We start from the raw sequence: 22944 nt of genomic DNA, 5'->3' as shown, positions 1-22944 counted from the left end.
CGGAGGGCAAGGGGAGCACCACAGCAGAGACAGGAGGGGACAGTTAGTTAAGCGATACCTCCTCCGATGGAAGCTATCTAGTGGTGGCAGACAGCTCTGTGGCCACCCCAACTACAGGTACAGCCGCCACCCCCCATACCAGCACCGCCCTCCCAGCAGCTCCTCAGCGAGTTTCCTGTGCCCGCTCACCCAGGAAGGTGGGCATCTCCATCCAGATGCAGACACACCAACATCCACTGCCTCCACTTTTCCCCCTTCCTCCAACTCGTCCACCTCCCTCCCAGTTGCGTGCACACTCACAACTGCATGCACTACATCCACATCCACTGCCACCATCACGCCTATCACTGCACGCCCCTCACTGGCAGTCACCACCCCCCCACCTCCATGCACACGTCCCCTGTGTCCTCTCCCACTATGTCTGTGCCACCTCCTCCCAAAGTACACAAATGCAAGCACTCAGACACCCAACAGCCATCCACCTCACAAAGGCATCCAGTCCATGCACCTGCACCCAAACACAGCAGACAGAGGCCTCCAACAACCTCTCCCTCTTCCTCCACTCCCAAACCTTCACCCTCTTCCCGCCGCAGTGTCCCTAAGTAGCTTTTCCTCTCCGCCGTTGACCTCTTCCCTACCCCTTGCCTCCTCCCCTCCCCCGTCATTCACGTCAGCCCAGGGTGGTCAAAACCCAGGCTAGCACCTCAGCCACCCAGTCCATGGCCACAGCAGTGTCAGCAGCTACTGCAGGTGTGAGAGGCTCCAAGGAAACACCCATCAGCACTGGCAGTGTGCCTGCACCAGCTGCCAAGGGGAAGGGCAAGGATGCACCACCAGCTGGCAAGGAGGCACCACCAGATGGCGAGGGCAAGGAGGCACCACCAGCTTACAAGGGGAAGGGCAAGGAGGCACCACCAGACGGCAAGGGGAAGGGCGCATCACCAGCTTACAAGGGGAAGGTCAAGAAGGCACCAATAGATGGCGCTTCAGCTGTCTGAGACTGCAGGGGAAGGGTTGGAGCCTCCTCCCACCACTGGCAGCACCGCCACCTTCACCTACCCAGTGGGCAGCCGTCCGAGGCTGCAGGGGAAGGGCTGGAGCCTCCCAGCACCGCAACCAGCACCAGCACTGCCACCACTGACCAGTCGTCGTCGCCGGCAGGCACTGTGTACTCCTGCCTCCATGGACTGAAAGGCATCCTGACCACTGCGAATTGTGTGGGTCTGACACCCAGGTGAGAGACTGTGACTTTGCACTCCCCAAGATCTGCATCACTGGGCACAAAGCCCCCTCCAGAACCAGTGAAAGAAGACATCCACTCACCCCCTTCTTGCCAGGATGAAGCACACTGGGCACAAAGCCCCCTCCAGAACCAGTGGAAGAAGCCACCCACTAGAGAGACTGTGGTCTTGCACTCCCCAGGAACAAGCAGTGGAGAAGCCATCCACTAGAGAGACTGTGGCCTTGCACTCCCCAGGACCAGGCAGTGGGCACACCACCCACTTGAGAAACTGTGGCTTGGCACTCCCTAGGACCAAGCAGTGGCAAACCACCCACTTGAGACTGTGGTTGTACTCCCCAGGACCAAACAGTGGACAAACCACCCACTTGAGAGACTGTGGCCTTGCACTCCCCAGAACCAAGCACAGGGCATGTTGCCCCCTCCAGGGCAAGTGGTGTTGTACCATCTTCAGGCTGAGGTGCCCCCCATTCCCTGTCCCCCTGAGGTGCCTGTGTACTTTCAACTTGATGCCCCTGCAGTGTTCTCTCTGTGTTGATGCAGGAGTCAAGTGGGGCCTTGGCCTATGTGATGTAGCCCTGTGGCCCACGGACATTGTGGACTGGGCAGTGTCCCTCCATTTGTATATATGTAAATACTGTTTTGATCTTTGAGGATGTATTTCTAGTTTTATATCTTATTACACTCACTTCAATCACTTCCTTTTGTCCTTGCTTTATTCCTGAGGGATACGGGGTGGATGTGTAATGTTGTTGCATCTGTTTGTGTGTATGGTGTTGGGGGTGGGGTGTTGCATAAGCGTGTCACTTTCCTTTTCCTCCCCCCCCCCCTGTGTTTTAGGTGGCAGTACTCACCGTGGTAGTCTTCACCGGCGTTGGTATTCATGGTGTAGGAAGAGTTAGACCAGCATGGGGAACACCTGCAGTTCGGGCTCCATGGCGGAGTGGTTCTTCCCTGAGTCTCCAGAGGTGAGTCGTTTGCCTTCTGTGTTTTGTTTCTGCCGTGCTTTTGATGCTATTGGTACCGCCCCGGAAAAGGTGGCGGATAGGCCTCTTGTAATAGTGTGGGCGGTACACTGTCTTCCGCCTGGCTGTTGGCGGTTACCGACGTGGTGTTTGTTGCTACTGCCGTGGCAGTCTGTGTGTTAAAGTGGCTGTCTGTGTGGGCGGTCTCCGCTGTAGTCATAATTTCATTATTTTACCGCCGGCTTGTTGGCAGTATTACCGCCAGGGTTGTAATGAGGGCCTATATGTTAAGTGGGTAGACTTCTGGCATATCTCCATTTTGAGTCTTATCCTTAGACTGTTGCATATTTGTTAACAGTGCCAAATAAAGCCAGTATGGCTTACTGTGCTGCACCAGTAAAAATATGTATGTCACTTGCATGGGCAAAGGTTGTACATATATGGATCAATCAATATTTGTATAGAGCAACACTGTCACCCTTGGGCGAGTCTGGGTGCTGTGGGTGCAAGGCTCCTGTTGAAGAGCTCACCTGCAGTCTGTTGGACAGGAGAACTGTCACAGGAGAAGCTAGCACAAGGACTTGCTCTATGAGGTTGCACGGCGGCCTCCACTAAGTAGGTCTGGGGTGGGATGGCAGGAGAAGGGAATGGCGGGAAGAGGGAAGAAAATAGCAGAAAAAGGCAAAATGGAGTAGAGAAAAGGTGCAGAAATGGCAGAAAAAGGCTAAATAGATTGCAGAAATAGTCAGCAGAAGAACTATCAGAAAAGGAGTACAAAAGGAAGAAAAAGGAGCAGAAAGTGAGTAGAAAAGGAGCAGAAAGTGAGTAGAAAAGGAGCAGAAAAGGCAGAAAAACAAGAAGAAAAGGAGCAGAAAAACGAGAAGAGGAAGCACAAACAGAAGGCAGCAGTGGGTAGCAGACTGCGAGCAAACTGGGTAGGAGAACTCCTGCAGGGGGAGGTGGCACAAGGATTTTCTCTTATAGCTTATTATGTTATTGCTACTCCAGCTAGCCTACAGTATCTTCGAAGGTTTTTTGACAGATTTAATTGACACATGTAAGGGGATGGGCTTTCGTCCCGTTGCCTCAGTTAAATCAATGTTTTGTTCCCTATTATTTCTTGTCATCATTCCAGTTATATGATTTCTAAGCGTTGCTTTTAAACCATCACAAATAATGTTGTGTGTTGTAGCAGAGGGCCAATTATTAAGAAATTAGGAAGGAGTAAAGAAAATCTTTATTTGACCAAGCGTATATGGTTGTCTATTCTCAGGATATAGTATTACTGTGTATCACCCATCATGAAAGTTACTGATGCACGAGTGGTCAAATAGCCTCTATATCCAAATCATACAGGAGAGGTTAATTTGGACGTCCTATCAAAATGTAATTATTATTCAAATAACTGTGGAGTGGGGAAAAGAAAATATCCGATGACGTATCCGCCACATCTTTCAGATTATGCCGATTGTAGTCCTGTCACGGCTCTGTGAGACTTAGACCAATGAAATTTACACTCAGAGCCGCGGTCTAAAATCGTGTCCACAGGGGAAATGATATCACCCCGTTCTATGTCAATCACCTGAGACAGAGTGGAGCCTAACGTTTTGCTGGGTAACATTCAGAATCTAAGGTAGTGAGCCATAAGAGTGCACCTGCTAACAATATAGAGTTCTTGAGCATCTGTATGTATGTGTACCAAAAATCATCTCCCTTCATTCGACGACTCAACTAAGACGATTGATAGTCCATAGGTATTTGATATGAGAGTATTCAGTCCATCCTTTTTGTAAAGAGCTGGTAAGGTAGTCATGTCATCAATTCAGGAATCTATAGAGCTAATGGCTTTCCCCAATCAAATCTTAGTTTCCTGTAGATTCATCAGTCCTGTTCTAAGTGTGACGTGGGTTAATTTATTCAGCTCTTTTCTATTTTTCCTTGAAATGTTACAAGCTCATACGGTGGCAATTGATGCAGCTTGGTTTGCGTTGTTCTGCTTTATTTTACTAGAAGAAAGAGGAATCTAGAATCGTATTTACCCGTTGCCACACATTATGAAAGGCTACATCTGCAATCGCCACAACAAGGATCATCAGGTGTCATTGGACACCAACCTGGTACACCATATAACCTATGCGAATACTGTGCAACTCAAGGTGTGAAAAATCACTGGCCAAAATGTATTATCTCGAAAAAGCGATAGACTTTTTAAAAATGCTTAAAATACGTTTTGCAATCAATAAATAACTGCTTATCTGTATGGTTATTTTCACAGTTTTACATCTTAGGGCATACATCATAGGGAGAACCAAGATGGCAGGAATTTAAAATAAGGCTGGAGGAATATGGATAGATTGACCATGTGTAAAAGAAATAAAATAGACTCCACAGTACATTACAAGGCTATTGCTATTCAATTCGTAGTTCGGTGACTCTATAAAGAAATGGGGGCTTGAAGCTCCTCCTTCTATATGGTCACCAACTCCACAGGTGATTTGCAATATCCTCATAACGTAAAGCAAGCCTCAATTTGTCTCATATGCACTACACATCAATATCAAAAACTATGCCAATTCTTAATTTGTATAGAAACACATTCGTTGAGATCCAAACAAGAAGTTAATTATGCAGATTTTGCAGAATGATGTTTTTACCTTTTGTTTACCTTATAATTGGAAGCTGCGTCGAGATAAATTAAAGCCCATTATCCATGCATCCCTTAAAGACCAGGAATATTTAGTGCCCTTTTTAGACGAATGGCTATGATTCTGTATTTAAAGAAGGAAACGTCTCTGGTCTTCACAAACTCTTGATATCAACATTCCATGTATACTCAAAGTTCTCCATGTGCGCCCTGGCGTCGTCTCCATTGTGAAAATTCACAGTATTAACGGCAGAAATGGCAAAAACACATTATTTTACTGCCAGTTTTTCAATCCCAAAAAAAATTCTAACCTGTGGAAAAAAAATTCTCCTACACCTACGTGCTGTGCCATTTCCTTTCTTAAAATACATTGGTTCATTAATTTTTAGAAAGCTCACTGATTCTCCAGTGTAGCAATACACTTGCTACTTAGTTGTGACTAGGCAGAAATGTATGAATTGGCGGGAGGACACATTTTTGCCACATCACCAAATACGAAGAAAAACCTTTCATCCATCCTTCAGTCTTTTTACACAGTGCAACCTAACAGTGGCATACTGTCATTTGAATGGGGGAAAATGTCTACATTCGAAATCGGGGAATTTTGTACCACAATTCTTTTGCACATGTAAGCACATGGTTGACATGACAAAAAGTACATCCAAAAGCTTCAAGTACTAGAGAATGACACAGCCAGGATTGCCTTCTTAACAGCGAGCAAGTCTCCTTGACCCTTCCTATGCTCCACTGGTTGCACGGGGAGGGCTTCAGTTGAGTTTACCGCCACAATCGCTTGACTCACAATGGTGACTCCCTTGAACAAACATGGTTGCATTCAAGATTTTAATAGCAGTTTCACAGGAACCCGCAGCCCAGGAAAAATCCTTTTCCCAGTACATTCCAGGTCATTGTCTTTTATGGATACTACATCTTTGTTAACAATACTAGTGTCCTAGGTCAGCGTGCCTTACTGTTTCTTAGTTTCCCAGTTTCCCATATTCCACAGTTCACTACACAGTGAACGACATTTCTGTGACAGTGTACTTCAAAAGATAATCAAATTCTATTCGTCCACCTTATAAACAAGCCATGTTTTAGGTCAGTACACTGCCTTTCTTCAGGGTTTTACAGGTGAATGTCAATTCCCAATAGAGAAATAAGAATTCAGTTTTGAAGAAGAGCTCAATCACCACTGAGGAGACCCTATGGGAGGATGGACAAGACATGGACCTAAGGAGATGACAGCAGGTTTGTACACAAGTGGCCTTGTCTCTCTTTGAAGGTGTCACGGAGGAGTCTATTATAGACACAGGAGAATCACCTATCAGTCAATTAGTCACATATTAGAATCACTACTGTGCGGAGCACTGCAGACTGATAGTATTCTTAGATGGCTAAGCATTTGCCACGCCCTATTAATAAAATGCTGTCATCACCTTCAAAGCTTTTTCTCTAGAGGTACTTTAATTGACTTTCTGAAGCACTTCCACAAGACCAGACACTGGCCAGAAATAACACAATTAATGCATGTGATCCTACTATTGTCCTTAATTTGTTTGCTCCTAGATGGAACAGTTTGAATAACAGACTTACTGACATAGGAACACAAGAAACCAAGTCAGCGATGCAGAAATTCACCCAGGTCTGCATGGATCCTCACATAAATCAAATTAGTGAAACCAACTCTTTTGTGAATAAAAACAAGCTGTGCAGGAAGGGAAATGTGGAGAGAGTCAAATCCCAAAACAGGACCTAACAGTTGAAAACAGCTGGCAAGTTAGTGTTTAGAGATCATTCTCCACAATGAGTGGAAAATAAATAAAAGCAGAAGATAAACAGGGGGTGTAAATACGTGCTGGTCACCCCTCCCTTTACCTCCTGAGCAGAGCTAATGTGCATCATGTGCGCACTAATGCTAATTTACATCTATTGTTCACACTGTGGGCACAATAATGCTATACAATTACAGTAGATAAAAATTGTGCTGAGGCACTCCCCAATGATGGGTAAAATACTAATCTGTGAAAGATTTCCTGGTAAATAAACAAAATAATTTGTGTAATAATCTGCCTAATCTGTGGAAATCTCAAACGCAATGTCAATCGCAAAGGTGAGTAATTGCTTTCCAATTATACCCACTAAACATCAGAGGGATACCCCAGCACACTGACAACTGTGGGGCAGAATCATCTGCTTCCGGAACCAAGACAACCACCATGACAAATACCTGAGCTCCGCATGCTCCTACTTTTGTCCACATTACACCACAATATTTCTACGGAACAGTATATTCAATTGTGTCCCAGACTTGCACATTGAGATGGAGGGTCTGAAATTTCCTTTTAATGGTGCATAATCAAGTAGTGCAGACGGGAGGACCACTCTCCTTACGCTGGATGGTGACTGAGAGGGGAATCTATGTGAAGATCAAGACATAACATCTCCATACAATTGATCACTAGGTAATGAAGCTATAATACTTTTATTTCTAGACCACTACATAATGACTTCTATAGGGAATACTGTAATGCTGAACTTTAAGAAACAAATGTTATATTTAATAAGGTTTACCAATAAATGTTTACATACAGAGTGGAAATCCATCTGAATATATATTTGTATTTTTAGCGCTTTCAACTTTAGGTTTAACTGGGAGAAGAGAGAAACAGTACTCTATATTCCTTTTTTATGTAAATGCTGTTCTAAAGTAACATTTTCGAGGTTGAAGTTACTTTAAGAACTGCCATGTATTAATATTTCTGACTCATTAACTCTGTATTATACATTTTCAAATTGTTTTTTCTATCGATTACCAACAAGGGAGAAACGCTGGCATCATTATGCTACTAAATGCACTACCAGTATACATGCTTGAATAGAATGCCACACAATTAAGAGGAAGGTATCTTTGTAGTGGCTAGAAGGTGCCACAAACGCAAATGAAGGATACAACGCTAGGATAAAAACATAACATGCATTCATAAACTGTAGCCTTTATAAATATGCACAACATCCTACAGTCTCTTCTGCCAATATTAACTCATGAGCTACTCCAAATAACCTTTTTGCTACATACCTGCATGCAATTGTTTTTGAAGTAGTTATTTTTATGCACTGACTACCGAAATAAATTAATTTAAAAGTAACTAGAAACAGGAAAATTGAGAATTGGGTTTGAATAATATCGGATAGTAGAACCAGAATTTAAGGCTCAGCCCGGTCACTTTAGCATAGAAAACATTTTAGAAATAAAGCAGCTATAAAGACTGAGTACTGCTGTACGGTAATATCACTGTATTGCATGTTTACATAGTAGTGAATATCACAGTTTTGTCATGCTATAACAGATGCTGCAGGTATCAGCTCACTAATGCTCATTCTATCGACTTCAGTAGGGTGTTTGCCCTGCATGGATTTGAGTCTGTGTCCTGCTGGTTGCACAGTAAACTCAACAGTTAGCTCTGAAATCACTGAGGTAAGTTAAAGCTTCTTCTCACTGGGCTTATGCAAAGGAAAAGCTCACTAAATCTGGCCCACAGTGTAAATGTGTTGCATAATTTGAAGTGCAATTATAAACACTGCTCTTTATTATCATACTAAGCAAAATCAACACCTCATGCCCTATTTTCAGACACATAACGTGGTACATGTTCATAGAAGGAGCTTTGTTTTTTAAGTTAGTAAATAAGTAACAAGACTTTTTCGTACAGCAGAAAGAAGTAACTTAGCCAATTAAATTACCTGCTCATTGGTTTGAAAATCAAAAACAAAATTCGGGCTTTAATAAACATTTTATTATCATCAAAAGTGACAAATTCTAAATGATAGTTACCTTTTTTATTTCATTTTATTTTAGGAATTTTGTTAAGTCTTATCTGCCGCCCAATTGGTGGCCTCCAAGAGCTCTAGGACTGAGAGCAAAATGAATAAGTAGAAAAGCCATGGTGGATAGTTGTTAGTGATAGGAATGTGTCCCAATAAGTGATTCTGCTTCCATGGCCAATGTAATACAAAAGAACCACTAATAAGTCCACAAGATGGCAAAGCCTTGGGCATGCAGGAGTCCGGAGCCTAGGTATGAAGGGTGGGCCGGTCTCAAGTGCCTGGTTGGCAGGACTAGGATAAAGCCTAGTTAGGATGTTTCTGGTACAGCAAGGATATCCAAGTGCAAGGGTAAAAGGGTGTGTCTTCAATGATTTCCTGAATTTGATGTAGTCCATTTCAAGTTTTACATGGATGAGTAATTCCAAGGGGATGAATCCTGGATGTGGAGGGAATGGCCAGCTTATCTTTTATACCTGAATTGTGGTGGTGGCAACAAGCCTCTGGAAGATGACTGGAGACTCTTGGTCAGTCAATTAGTAAGAAAAACAGTAATAATTGTAATTTCGAACTCGGTCATGAAGAACCATGTGAACAAAACAGTCTTTTAAATCTATGCTTGCATAATGTTTTGCTCATTAATAAAAATGAGGTGGTGTAAGGACTTTTGCATCTCATCCATGAAATTAACAATCCACTGCACTGCAAGTATGAATTCAAACAACAGGGTTGATGCCTAGGAGCAGAGTACCCTAAGTTCTGGAATACCATCAGCTTTTATATGAGGGTATACCAAGTGGAGTACTTTACTCATCAAGTAACCACTGAAAATATAACCTTTCAAATGGGCTTGAGATTCAGAACTGAGACTAGGAGATGCAATGGCCAAAGAACAGATGACCAGACATAATTTTAAATAATTCACGCTATTGTATTGTGAAGAAATATTGCTTTTGAGGAGGAAGGGCTTGGGGGGTGGGGAAAGGGTGGGGAATGGGGAAATGTGTTATATATGACAACCAGACAAAAATGATTTATAAGAGGTAGACGGGGACAAGGAATCACAAGGCATTTTCTAGATGTGTTTGAGCAGCGGGGTTTCAGACTTTCATGCCACTCTGTGCTTGTTATTGGGAGACAGTCTTTGTAGACGAAGGTAGTTCCTTCTGGGTGGGAGAAAGCAGAAGAGGCATAGCTCTCAATGTGTCAGGGCTGTGATGTGGGTCGGTGGCATGAAAAAGCTATGCCAGCATAAAAAAATCCATTGAAAGCTATTAGGACGGGGTTAGAGTTTGCAGATGGAGTAATTTCTTGAGTTACAAGAGAGCAACATGATGAGTGATGTATGTAAAGGAGGATCACTTGATAGTCAGGAATGTGAGAAAGAACCGGATCTTGCCATGGTGGGGGGTCGGCGGGGTGCTGAACAATACAAAACCTACGCCAAATGGATCAGGGACAGGAAAGTCTTGTGCTTGGGAAAGGAAAGAATAAGATTGTGCTGCAGTTTATGAAGATGTTACTTTAATAAAGTGAAGCTGATCTATTGCTCTGTGCATACAGAGGATTGGAGTGAGAAATAAGATACAGCATCCTGAACCTGAAGGACTCCAGGTTAACTTATTAAATCTTCTCCCTGTAAGGACAGTGAGTAATCAGCAGATGTCAATATTTAAGTGAATGGAAGCAAAAGACACTTACTTATGATACCCTTCCCAAAGGATACACCAGAAAGTAATTAATCTAAAAATATCCCATGTCTTCAAACGTAATTAGTAACATTTTCAATACTTTTAAAGGGATGACAAAGCAAATTCAATCCATGTGGTTGCATGGGTATCTTCAGGTGTATTATAAGGGCTCAAAACACTGCACCACCTCCATTAGTGATGTGTGCCCTCTCAAATTTCCCCATAATGGAGCAGTCAGGGAAAAGGCTGAGACAGAAGAGATATATAAATGTATCATCATACCAGTGCTTTACTGCCACGGCCTTTGCAGCTTGCACCACCTATTGTCCTTGTCAGTGCTGCCAATGACATACCTACATCAACACTAACCATCACACAACTACAAGTTTGACTTTCAGACTGTTTGAGACCCCAAAGCTATACGAATGGCTTGAATGGCAGGTATTAATTGTTTTTAAAGTACAAACAATAAATGAAGAACTATTGTTCTGCTCATCTTTAAATTACACAGACTGCGCCACAGTGTGGCAGCTGTCATAAGTGCCGGTGCTGACAATTAGGTGCAGGTGCTGGACACTGGAAACCACCGGCTTAAATTAAGCACTGCTTACCCAAAGTACTATCTGAAAAGGGGGACACACAGGGTGGTGAGTAAGCTGTATTAATAGTTAGCACAACATAGCAAAGTTAAGTGACTTGTAGTTCTCATAACGGAAATGTAATTCCCATAGATTCTTCATCTAGGAAGATTCCCCTGACAGCATCACAAAACAGAAGTATGTGGAAAAGTACAAAACAGTCAAGTCTAATTCTTGCCTCAGTCTTTGAAGTAGAACCCAAGTAGTAATAAACTAATCATCCTGCTAGTGGAGAAGATTTTGATTCCAACAAGTAGATGTTTATGTAATTTCACGCTATAGTTAAATGGAGACAACTCAACCCCCTGGGCATCGTCTGCCTAGTAACACTACAACCTTTCCTAGGATGAGTGAACGCCACACATAGCTGGTTGGGCAATCTGTAATATTTTGCCTCAGGCGTAAAAACGGAAAATCCTTTTTGGGTTCTGAATGTGATGTCACAAATCAAACTTGGAGAGATCAGGATGAATATAGACAACAACATCTTCTGTCACAAATGAAATATCAACATAACTTCGAGGAAAAGGAAGAGCTCATCCCAAACAACTGTTTTGTTGCACACAAAGGAAACACAAGGAGGATCTGCACAAGTTACTGGCTATTTGTAACAGCTGTTAGGAATAGTCTTCAAAGTCAACTATCTGAATGAATATAAAGTCACAAATCGAGAAATACAATATGAAGTTCAGGTGCCAGTTAACAGAAATAAACATATGAGGGAATTTGTTCTTAAGACCATTTAAAACCTCAAAACAATGGCAAATGGAATACTGATCTTGGCTTTGGTAGCCGAATAAAGGCTAAAATTACAGCTACTTAGCCCTTTATGGTTTCAATATTGATATCATCTTTAACAAAACTCCAACATGTCAGGAGAGGGATTGGTCACAACACATCCAAATCCAGGAATGTTTCCACCTCCCTAAACATGGTGGTTTTGTGGAAGGTCCTCAGACAGGGACCTGCTTGCCAAGGTGAGCTTCTCAGCTTCCAAGTTCCAAAGCACAGATGTGTTAAACTTAGATCCAGAACTCATCCCTCTTCCTGAAAGAAAATATCTCCCCAAAAGCTAACCTTTAATCTGGACTGACAACGAATTCTAGAACAGAGAACTGTATACCAATCAGGTCACCTATACTTGGCAAATTCTCACCGAAGCACAAGTCAACTGGAAGAAACCAAGGAGTGCCCTAGAGGCTCACGTGAGAGAAAACCAGTCTAGCTCCCTGTTCATCAAAAAGATGCCAAGTTCTTTCTCAGTGTGAGGAACTGCACACACATTCACTAGTCAAAAACTATCACATTCCCCAAGGAAGAAGATGTTCCGTCTTCATGCCTCAGATTGCCATTAGAGGAGAGAAATCCCTGGAACCAAAAAGGAGTATCCATTAAGGAGGGCAGAAGTGGTACAAATATAATAACTGGATAGCAAACACCGCGCAAGCCTGGCTTACCAAGATGGCTTTTCATCCACAGGTGAGCCTAAAGTCTCCTAAGCAAAGACCGGATGTCAATGATGCCAATGAAACTCTGGCTGCATGAACCAAGGGGTAAAAGAGCAGTACAGTGTGCAGTTGACCTGTCTGAGATGAGTCAATTTCACAGCTGTACTGTGGCCTAGTGAGCAAAATGAAGAAACAAGCTAAGTTATGTTTTTGTCTAGTCAACTGAAATAAGAAAATAGGAAAGAGCAGCAACTTAATTTTCTCTTTTCTCATGGTAGTGGCTAGCAACATCCCCATTTATTTTATGATTTCGTAACCTCATGTTTTGTATATATCTGAAATAAATGGTTTATGTATTGGAAAAAACTAAATCAAATTCATGAGATGCAAATAAAACAATGAAATTCAGAGGCAATATACTTCACAGCATCATACCTGCTATAAGGCCCTCTAGGACACATGGCTTTACATGCATTTCTGCATCTGGTTCCCAAAGAATTACTCTGGAAGGAGGATGGCTTTTTCCAGATTTATCCAACAATCTGTTAACATGATGCCCTATTGTTTCTTCGACAGCCACAGTCATTTTTACGACCTCCAAAAGAATCTTCAGGAGCCGGTTATTAGCTTTTTGCAGACCTTGCCTGTGAAGATTAAAGACATTTCAATCAGGACAGTTCACATCATTTTGATGAAAATAGTATCAGTAACTTAATCTCATCATCAAGTAAAAATCCCAAAAAATTTGGGGGCTTTATCATTCTTTTACACATACTTTTGCAGTATACTGTAACCATGAACTGCTAAAATTACACGCTGTAATTTTTCAAATGCCAATTTAAAACAAGACAATCTGGATGGTAGACTTGCAATCCCTTTTTGTACTTGGGACATTGTGACAATTTAGCAGTAAAATATGGAAAACTAGCAATCTTAGAAAGTATGACCAGAATAATTTTTAAGGATGTTTAATAACTTGAACATGATTCTAAATGTATCAACTGATTATATTCTTATGCAGCAATCATTTTACAATGCTCAAAAGTTAATTTATGAAAAGCCAAACCAAAATTACAATTACTAGACATCATGTTCCAATCGTAGAATTTTGAAAAACTTTGTTATCTTTTAGTTTATCTCAAGTGGTTTAATAAATAAATGAGCCATTCACAAATGGGCAATGTACTGGCTCTGTTAGAAGAAATGTTACAATACAGTTTACCTGAGAGACTCATTACTTCATTATATGAGCTCAGGTGTTTGAACACAATCAACTAGGAGTTTTTCAGTTCAAGCTGAAATACCTAGAAAGAATAAGCCAAACCTCAGTGCAAGTACACATTGTTTTTTATGAGATGTGTTGAAGTGGCAAGGCAGACCGATGAGGTCTACGTTCAACTCCATGTTAATGTTAATATGTTTTACATAATACAACATATGCTAAAAAGGTACCTAGTGGTACTCGTTCATGTATGGCCAAAAATTGGTGATGTCTTTAAGCTTTAGGAGGGCCAGGGAACATTTTTACAAAACACAACAAAAAGTTAAGAGGTCATCATTATGTCTTATGAGTTTAGGTATGTTGTCCCAGAGCCTTGAGGCTAAAACCACAAAAGATCTACCTCAGGATAAAGATCATTTTATTTTGGGTACAACCAGCAGGCTCTAAAAGAGGGGGGCTGAGAGTGCACAAAGGTCCAATGTACATGCTGCCAAGTAATCTAATATTTCAACAATGTAGTATGCAGATTGGTTAGGAGCTGATGAATCAGAGGGGGTATCTGACTGCTCAGGAGCAAGAGCCTTAACACCTCTAAGAAACAGGGTAGGTTATGAAACAGAGTGTGCTTACTGAATCCTTTCCTTACCCACAAAGTTTATTGCAGTGCCTGCCTTGACTCGAGGGAGCACAACTTGACCCTCAATGGATTGGTTCTTTACATTGAAATGCATAACCCTCCAAGTATACCCGAGTTCTTTGGGCTCTTTTTGATTAACATTTCACACTACCTTCTCAAACACTGTGTAGATTAGGGCCTTTGGCCATGACAAATTGCTGTAGATCTAGAACTATTTACTGCATGAAACGTGTTGACCTGCTGATACCACCATACTGGCAGCTGGGATAGACCATTACTTCTGGTCCTAGCCACTAGTTTTTAATCTAGGAAAGGGGACCCACAGTTTAAAATTGTTAGGGTGCCACTTAGTCTATTTTAATTCACTTATACCCGTCCCAATCCACACCTTCACACTTACAATACATACACTTCTTACACGGCAATCAGAAGAAGATCTCTGGTTAAGAGCACCCCACAGGGCCCGTTGGGCATTGCAGTGCTGGCCTAATTAGGAGCACACCCGATGGTCAAGTTAACAGTGGTTACAGGAGAGTAGAGTTCCTTATCTATCTGGGCCATGCAATTCAGGGAAAAGTAGAATAACCACAATGAACACAACATTTAAATACGCTGACTAAATACTGCAATTATAAGCAACAGTAGGTGACTCTGTTAACAGGTCTGTGTTTTTTTTAAATAACTTGCTATGTAAGTATTAAGTCCATGCTCAACTGACTTTGACTGTATTACTACTGTTCTGGATTGAATTATGTGACAATCATAAAGTAGTGATCTCCCGTATCTAACTGCTATTCTGCAAAGGGTATATCTACTTACTGGTGCTGGTTAAATATTTAACTTTGGGAGCATTTCAGTGTCCAAGTAGAACAAAATCATTGAAAGTACGCCTGCTGTGAGATCATGAAAATAATACGTCTCTTGATGGTAAAGGTTGGAGACATATTTTCAGATAACCAACCCACCGAGTGGCTCCAATCCCAACCTTCATTTTCGACAATAACAATCAATTCTAATCTCTTTAAACACCAATACTGACATCCTTTAAAAAAGTATTTTAGCTTGCATGTTGTAAGTAAACATGCCCTTTTTTTTTTTTACCCAGTATGCATTTTTGTATGTTGAGATGTCTTGGTTTCTTTCTACTTAGTCTATGATTGATTTTGAGACATAAGTTACTAAGCACTATATGAACGCTCTTATAGCCGTTTATTCTCTATTTATTTCAAACTAAGATCCAGAATCATTCTTTATGACCAGAACTATTTTTTATGCTTATTTTGGTGTTTGTTTTTCCCAAAAATATTTTCACCTGAAAAATTGTATTATGGGTTTCATTTTTTATGTGGAACAGTCTCTCACTACAAATTAGAGCCTTTGCCTTTCCTCTTGAATTCTGCAAGAAGCTGAAGATGTGGCTTTTTAATTAACCAACTTACCATAAGCAGGACTAAGCACACACACCTTTTTTAGCGCCAGTATATCTCACAGATAATAGTCAGCTTTACACTTTTTAAAATGGAGACAATATTTCCAGATCTCCTAAACTTACTATGTTTGTGGCTCATCTTTATGAAAAACAGATGAGGTCTTCAACTACATTCTAAAATGCTGAGTACCATCTTTGCTGTGCCCAGTATCGTAGCATGCAATTACTATTGACAGAGATGCTCAGCAACTAAGGCTCAGTCGATAAACCCATGTCATAAATGCAGCATGTCAAAAATCAAACATTGGAGGTAATGCTTAGGTTTAAGTTGAGTCTAAGTTAATTCTATTCTGATGGTTTTGTAAGGCACGTAGCTACTCAACCGGCGGTCCAGTGCTGAAAGCAATCACATCAGCCAGCGAAACATAGTGAAATTTAAACTAGTGCAGGATTTTAGAAAAGGTAGGCTTTAGGACATTTTCTGAACCTAACTTCTGACTGTTGAAATCTAAGATCCGTGGGGAGATTGTTCCATAATTTCGGCACTAGGTACGCTAAAGATCAGCCACCGTATCTCGCTCTGATGATTTTTGGGTATCGTGCGCAGTCCCTGTATCCCTGATGGCAAAGGCCTCCTAGGGATGTGAGATGAGATCAGATTCTGGGTGACTGGTGGCCCTCTTCCATGTAGTATCCGAAAGGCAATACAGAGGGCCTTAAAATTAATCCTTCTCTTAATCGGATATCAGTGCAAGGCTTGCATCACATAGGTTAAGTATCTGATTCACATCAGTAAATTCTGAAGAGAGTAATTTCCTATTTCCCAATTTTCTACTCTTTCCCCTGGGTGGACATGTGTTGTTTATGGACGGAGAGGCCTCACCTACAACATTGTGGCATGCTTCATCCTTGGAGAGTCCTACCCATCAGGTTAAGATGATATTAACTCAACGGTCTCAACCTTAACTGGAAAAAAACATTTATTGGGAAGGGAGCTCAGAATAAAGTATGTCCTGGTGAAGAAGGTGACAAGCTCTAAATGAAATAAAACTGCCTCTGTTCAACTCCTGGATATCTCCTTTATTAGTTGGATTGCACAGGGTAGGATTAAAACTTGTTGATCCAAACTCAGGTACAAGCTAAGGAAATGTCAGGGACTTCTTAGGATTCACCACACCCCCACAGCTGCTGATGCAAACATGTTTCGGCCCGTCCTTAGAGAATACCTGCAAGGAGTAAAAACATTTAACATCCATCAGCAGAGTACTGGGCCTTCCTCAGGGCTCATCCGTCTCACAGGCCCCTACCATCTGTCAAACATGTTAGTATCTCTTAGTGCAAAGATGGCAACTGGGCCTCGGAGCCCCACCATTAGTGGTTTTATCTTCTTAATGATGCCATGTATACAACGCAGTGGAGTGTGTTGACTCCACTGCTATGGTCTCAAGGCATAAAATACATCAAGGAGCCAATAGACTGTAACTTCAATGGCTTCACATAAATCAGCCACCGGTCTCCCTTGTTCACAAACAGTCCTTATCGAGTGGAGTACACATGGTGGTGCCTCACTCTGCCAGTATCATAGAACCAATGAGAGGCGCAAAGAAAATGCTACATCCTGGAGCCTATTCACTCATCACCCAAGTTCACTGTTCTTAGGTAAATCGGCTCCAATGCTACCCCAAACCCTCTCCCTGTTCCCATATGGTTATTAACTGGTGAGGCACAAATGGCAGCATTTAGAATACAATGCTGCTCACTGCTCATGTCACATCTACGAAAGATACCTTCTGTCTCTCATCTCCCATCACAACATTCAAGAAATGACGTGGTCAAAAAAGGGAAAGTATTCGCAAGGAAAATAAAAAGAAGAAGAAATTCGGCCCTCGACCCTCCATGCCATCTCCTAACTTCGTCAAGGTAATAATCCTGTGTCTTGCACTTAAGACAATACCTTCACAGTGCTGCTGTGACCCATTGTGCTGCCGATTGGCCATGTTTAATGAGCACTTCGGCGCATTTCACAAGGGACACGTTGTGCTGCTTGGTATGTCGGGATATGTAGTCGGATTGTCCCGCTGTAGGTGCCATCTGGCTCTTACTGTGTATTCCAAATCCTTGTACTTCGGTTCTAACAAAAACAGGAGAGAACATCTTTGACTGTGTAAAAACAAAGTCCAGTGATCTTAACATGTCATTGCATATATATTAAAAATGCATATCCTCTCCTCGGAGTGTAGGACTCCTGTCCTTTCCCAATTTTGTAAACAAATGCAAAATGATAGATTCTATATTCCTGAGGACAGCGTGGTTCCCGATTGGTGAATAACTCAAGGTCATATAATTATGTGCTGGAGGGTGTCCATGGGGATCTCCAAATTACCCCTGGACTAGAAAATACTAGATAGTGAATACCCGGGTCACTAGGGCGAGGGGATGATATACATGAGCCACAGTGAGGGTATGTCAACAGTGCCAGTGCTATGTTTTGGCTAGGAATGTGACCGGTAACTGGCACAAGTTGTTCAGCATGTAGGGATACATTTAGGACTTTACCCTGTCCGTTGATGGCTTTCAAAAGAAGTGGGATTACTTCAGTTCTGGTGACCTACGTTGTATCAAAACATGCACATTCTGGAAGTGGGGAACGTAATATTTTAAAAGGCACTTCCGTACAGTAGGGGTGTGTTGTAACAATGAAGGTCATTAGTCGGACCCTCTATACAGTTGGGGTGTGCTGCAACAATGTGGGCCTTAAGTCAGGCACTCCAAAACAATTATCTCGTGCTTAACTGGGACCATGGAATGTCGTCATGCAATTTTTTTTTTTTTTTAAATTGGTCTGGAGGCGGTATACCCATCTTTGCTCCATCCTAAATAAAAAAATTGTGAATGGTTAACACCTTTCTGGTTTCTGTGTTCAATTATGAACCAGACAAAATTGTCTGTACCATGGCCTGCTTCTAGAAAATGGCGCATTAGGATGGTTGTGGTCTTTTTGCACCTAAAGGTGCTCCTATGGTCATTAATTTTGGCCGATCTTTTGGTCTTTTCTAGGTATTTATGTCCGCAAGTACACATAATTATACACCACATTCTTCTTGTTGCAATTACTGAAACTGCGTAAGACCCATGGTGTGTCAAGTCCAAGGTCCAACTCGTTTTACTTCTTAGTAAGATGGCATAATTGTTGCACTGTCCACACAGGTAGTGGCCAATTGCTCGAGCCAAATTCCATAGTGTCTTTTGACTTGGACCTTCTGGGAGGACTTGTGTCCTTCTATGTACCAGCTTGTCACGTAAGCTACGAGCCCACCTGAAAGAAAATGTTAGTTTAACCAGAAGCTACGGACTCTCAGAAGATTCTTTCTATTTGTTGGTTTTCTAGTATACATCCGTTTGTAATGCTCCTTCGCACGCTTAAATCCTCAAATCCCAGAAATTTAACACTTGTTGTTCATGGTGCATGGATCCACGAAATCCCTAACCTCGTCTTTTGTACCATGCCAAATCCAAAATATACTGTCAATATATATTTTACATATTCTGATTTTTTCAAAATATGGGTGGTTTTGTCCCAGGATGGATGATCCCTCTGGATGGTAGACATACAAGCATGCGAGGCTCAGCACAAATGTACTGCCCATTAATGTCCCATGCACTTGGACAAAAAACTCTTCCTCGAATTCAAAGTATTTATATGTAAAAGCCATCTAAGACATTGTGCTTAGGTGTGATGTAGTCCCATGTTGTTTCCAGCAGGATGGCTTCAACAACCCTTAATATGTCCTCTTAGGGGGTGTTCGTGTACAGAGCTTCTACATTCAAGCCCATGAGTAGTTAATTCTCTGGGTTGAAGCTCATGCCTCCGAGGAGATTTAATACTTCTTTTGTATCTTTCAGCTACGTCTGGGTTTTTTCAACTAATGGTCTTAAGAACCAATCGCAAAATTTAGACTGAGGCTCCAAGGCTGAATCTAAACCTGATATGATAGGATGACTGATAGAGGGTTGTCATGACCCAAATGGCTACATTATTGGTTGAGGGAACCCAAAGAATGTAGGCTGCCATGGGTGGGCTGGCTGATTGATTTTTGGAATTTTATGTAAAATCCTGGCTGCAGTATTCTAGACTACTTGAAGACATATTTTGGACTACCTATATAGAAGGAGTTACCATAGTCTAGCCTTGAGCAGATTAAGCCCTGCACAACTACTCTTGTGGTAGATGGTGATAACAAGTCTAGTGCTCTTTTGAGGGTTCTTAGAATGCTGGAACATTACCCTGCCAAAATCTGAGCCTGCTTTCCATGGTAAGTTGATTGTTCATCCAGAAGACAGGACTTTTTACTGCCTGGGCAGACTTCAGACAGTCTCCTATATACTCCAGCAAGGAGAGATTAGTCCATCTTGCGGTATAATTTCCAACCACCAGAACCTGTCTTATCACCGTTCAATTTTTGACTGCTTGCAGACATCCACTCAGTGACTTTTTTTTAGACAATGATTAAGTTGGGCAGATGTATGGCGCGCATTGGGAGTGAGGGCTGTGATGATTTGTGTGTCATCGGCATAGGACACGAGATCTAGGCCGCGATAATGAACAATCTTTGCCAAGAAAAGCGCATAAAGTTTAAAAAGCATTGGTGTTAATGAGGAACCCTGTAGGACCCCCCCCCTCGCGTCGGAGAATGTACAGCAGAAGAAGATACTTCCTCTCATACCTGGAAGCTTCTATTCTCTAGAAAATAGAGAACTTCCCTGTATCTTTCCCGTTGGCAACAGCCTGGAGAAACACGGCACGGACCTTCTCCGGGACTGCTGCCAGCACCTGCATAACCTTATCCCACAGTGTGTGGAAGTAGCAACCCAAAAGGAACGTGGTATTCATAGAATGCAGTGCCAGGCTGGTGGAAGAAAACATCATCCTTACCAAAGTTTCAATCCTCTTGGATTCCTGATCCATGGTGCTGTTGGGACTGCATATACATGGAAAGTGGAAGCTTGGATCACCATGCTCTGTGGAGTGGGGTATTGTGCGAGGAAAGTTGGGTTCCCCAGTGCGGGGTGGTGACGATGGGCAACAGTCCTGTCACAGGAGCCCCTGTGTTGAGTTGGACCAAGTCCCAAGTAGGACATCAGTATGTGCCTCATTAAAAGGAGAAGCAGTTCTGATGGGGACACTCTCAGCTGAAGCACTTGTCAAGTAAGTCATGACTATCAGTGAGTGCAAACTGAGGTCCAGCACCTTGGCCGCCGTCCTCACCACCGGGCGACTCTTCCTTTTCCGTAGACACAGTAGGGTGGAGAAGTAGCTAGTCCACTGGCCTCAACCAGATCCTCATATCAGTCCAAGGTAGCATAAGACTAGTATCCCTCAGAATCCAGCAAGCCCTCTCATTACTTCCAGAGTCCCAGCTCATAGGAATAGAGATCAGGCTCCGACCTGGAAGGCACAGCTCCAGATACTGTGTCAGGTGACCAGAATAGGGGTGGCACCCCAGGGGCTGCCAATAGCATCGAGACTAGCACCAGGGAAAGTCGAGGTGGTACGACCATCGACGGTCCAGATTAGGGTTTTGAAGGCGCACCAGAGCGGTAAGGCTTTCCAAAAATGAGATGCATGGCCTCACAGAACTCGTTAAATTTGGAGGGGGTCACTCCGACTCCTGGAAAATCAGGGAGGAGCAGAGACGGCCCAGTTGCAGGTTCTATCGCAGAGCCCAGCCTTGAATGTGAACGCACTCTCATCTTCACGGCCGATGGACATGGAGAAGTCTCCTTCTTATGGCAGGACTTACACATGACGACTTGGAGTGAGACAAAGATCTCATACTCTGTAAATGCACCCGGTACCTTAGTCTAAATCAGGACCTCAATCGTAGCGTTGCACGCCGAGCCGCTAGGAGCTTGAGGGATCGCTCTCAAGGCATTCGGCTTCATAGTTCAGCAGTCAGAGCAGTACATAGGGTCATGGCTACACATAGGGCACTAAAGTCATGCAAGATGCAAGCTTGTCACCAACATCGGTCAACGACAGGCACCACAGGGCCTGAGGCCAGTCTTCTTGGATATTATTCCTGCCAAACCAGGAGAAAAAAACTCAATGGAAGTAAACAACACGTCAAAAAAATGTTTGTCAAAAATTGACTAGGGGTAGCTCTTCTCTGGTTCTGCGCAGGATGGCATGGAAAGAAAAGAACTGACATCAGGGTGTCTGGGTGGAGCCTATATAAGCACCGCGAACGTCACTTCCGATGTATAGGACACCATGCAGGGCAGACTGATCCACCTAGCGGCATGCAAGGGTACTGCTCACAAAAAATTTCCAGATCCAGTCTGACCCCTGGGGATAATTCTAAGGTAAGGAATCTGCATCTGGAAGTCTCTATGAGATAGTCTTAATCAATAATGTTTGTGAGAATATGTCCATTGGTTGGCGTCACTTGCTGCAGATGCTAGCATTCTTGAAATTTTCACTGCATAAACTGTCAAGGATTATTGTGGTTCCTTGGTTCCATGAATGGGAAATAGCTAACAGTTTGTCACTGGTAGATCTGACAAACTTCAAGAGTAGGTTACTTTGGTGAGGTGAGGGAATTAGCTCCCTGTCGGTAGGAACTGCGGTGGGGTAAGCTCTAGAGTGATTGGGTGTTCAGAGATGTTTGAATAACAGCATCTTTTCTGAAAATTCCACACAATATCCGAGAGAGAGTGGTTTACTAGAAAAGCAGAGAGCAACTGTGTTCTATTTTCAGTGTGTAAGTCAGCATGGATGGAAATTTGCCTTGTCTCACTAAACGTAAGAAGGATTCATTTGCTGTGCAGCTACAGCAAATACTGCATTGACTAAAATGTGAGACAGTACAAGTGACGATGCTGAAAGAGACTCACTTTTGCAGGCTGACCAAAAGGTGAAAGGACAAGTGGAATGGGGACGGTTTATTTCTCTTGCATTTTATCACCAAGGAAATTCTGAATACTGATTGCACAGAATGTCCCAATACGTTATTAATGTTGCAAACTGATGATCTCAGCAGGTGGTTGTTAGTGGTGGAATGAATGCTATGGAACATTTTAATGTTTATGGTAACTACATGGTAGCAATGCAGACGTGAAACCCACTGGAACGTCTGGCTGCTAAACTGGAACTGACCATAGACAATTTATTGATATAAGCAGGGGATTTCAATGTGCCAATGAACACA

At 42.6% G+C, this 22944-nt stretch overlaps 1 protein-coding gene across 9 annotated transcripts in view; it reads right to left on the bottom strand.

Moving 5' to 3' along the window:
• Positions 1 to 22944, bottom strand: part of AKAP9 (A-kinase anchoring protein 9) — a 969300-nt gene that overhangs the window by 543157 nt on the left and 403199 nt on the right. For all 9 annotated transcript variants that reach the window (XM_069211620.1, XM_069211621.1, XM_069211624.1 and 6 more), the window contains one exon: positions 12884 to 13092. In XM_069211620.1, coding sequence (XP_069067721.1) covers positions 12884 to 13092 — 209 coding nt within the window. The remainder of the gene's footprint in view (positions 1 to 12883; positions 13093 to 22944) is intronic.

The sequence above is a fragment of the Pleurodeles waltl genome, chromosome 10 (genome assembly GCF_031143425.1).
Source record: "Pleurodeles waltl isolate 20211129_DDA chromosome 10, aPleWal1.hap1.20221129, whole genome shotgun sequence".
NCBI lineage: Eukaryota > Metazoa > Chordata > Amphibia > Caudata > Salamandridae > Pleurodeles > Pleurodeles waltl.
The sequence above is the reverse complement of the archived record's forward strand: the minus strand, read 5'-3'. Positions and strand labels throughout refer to the sequence as shown.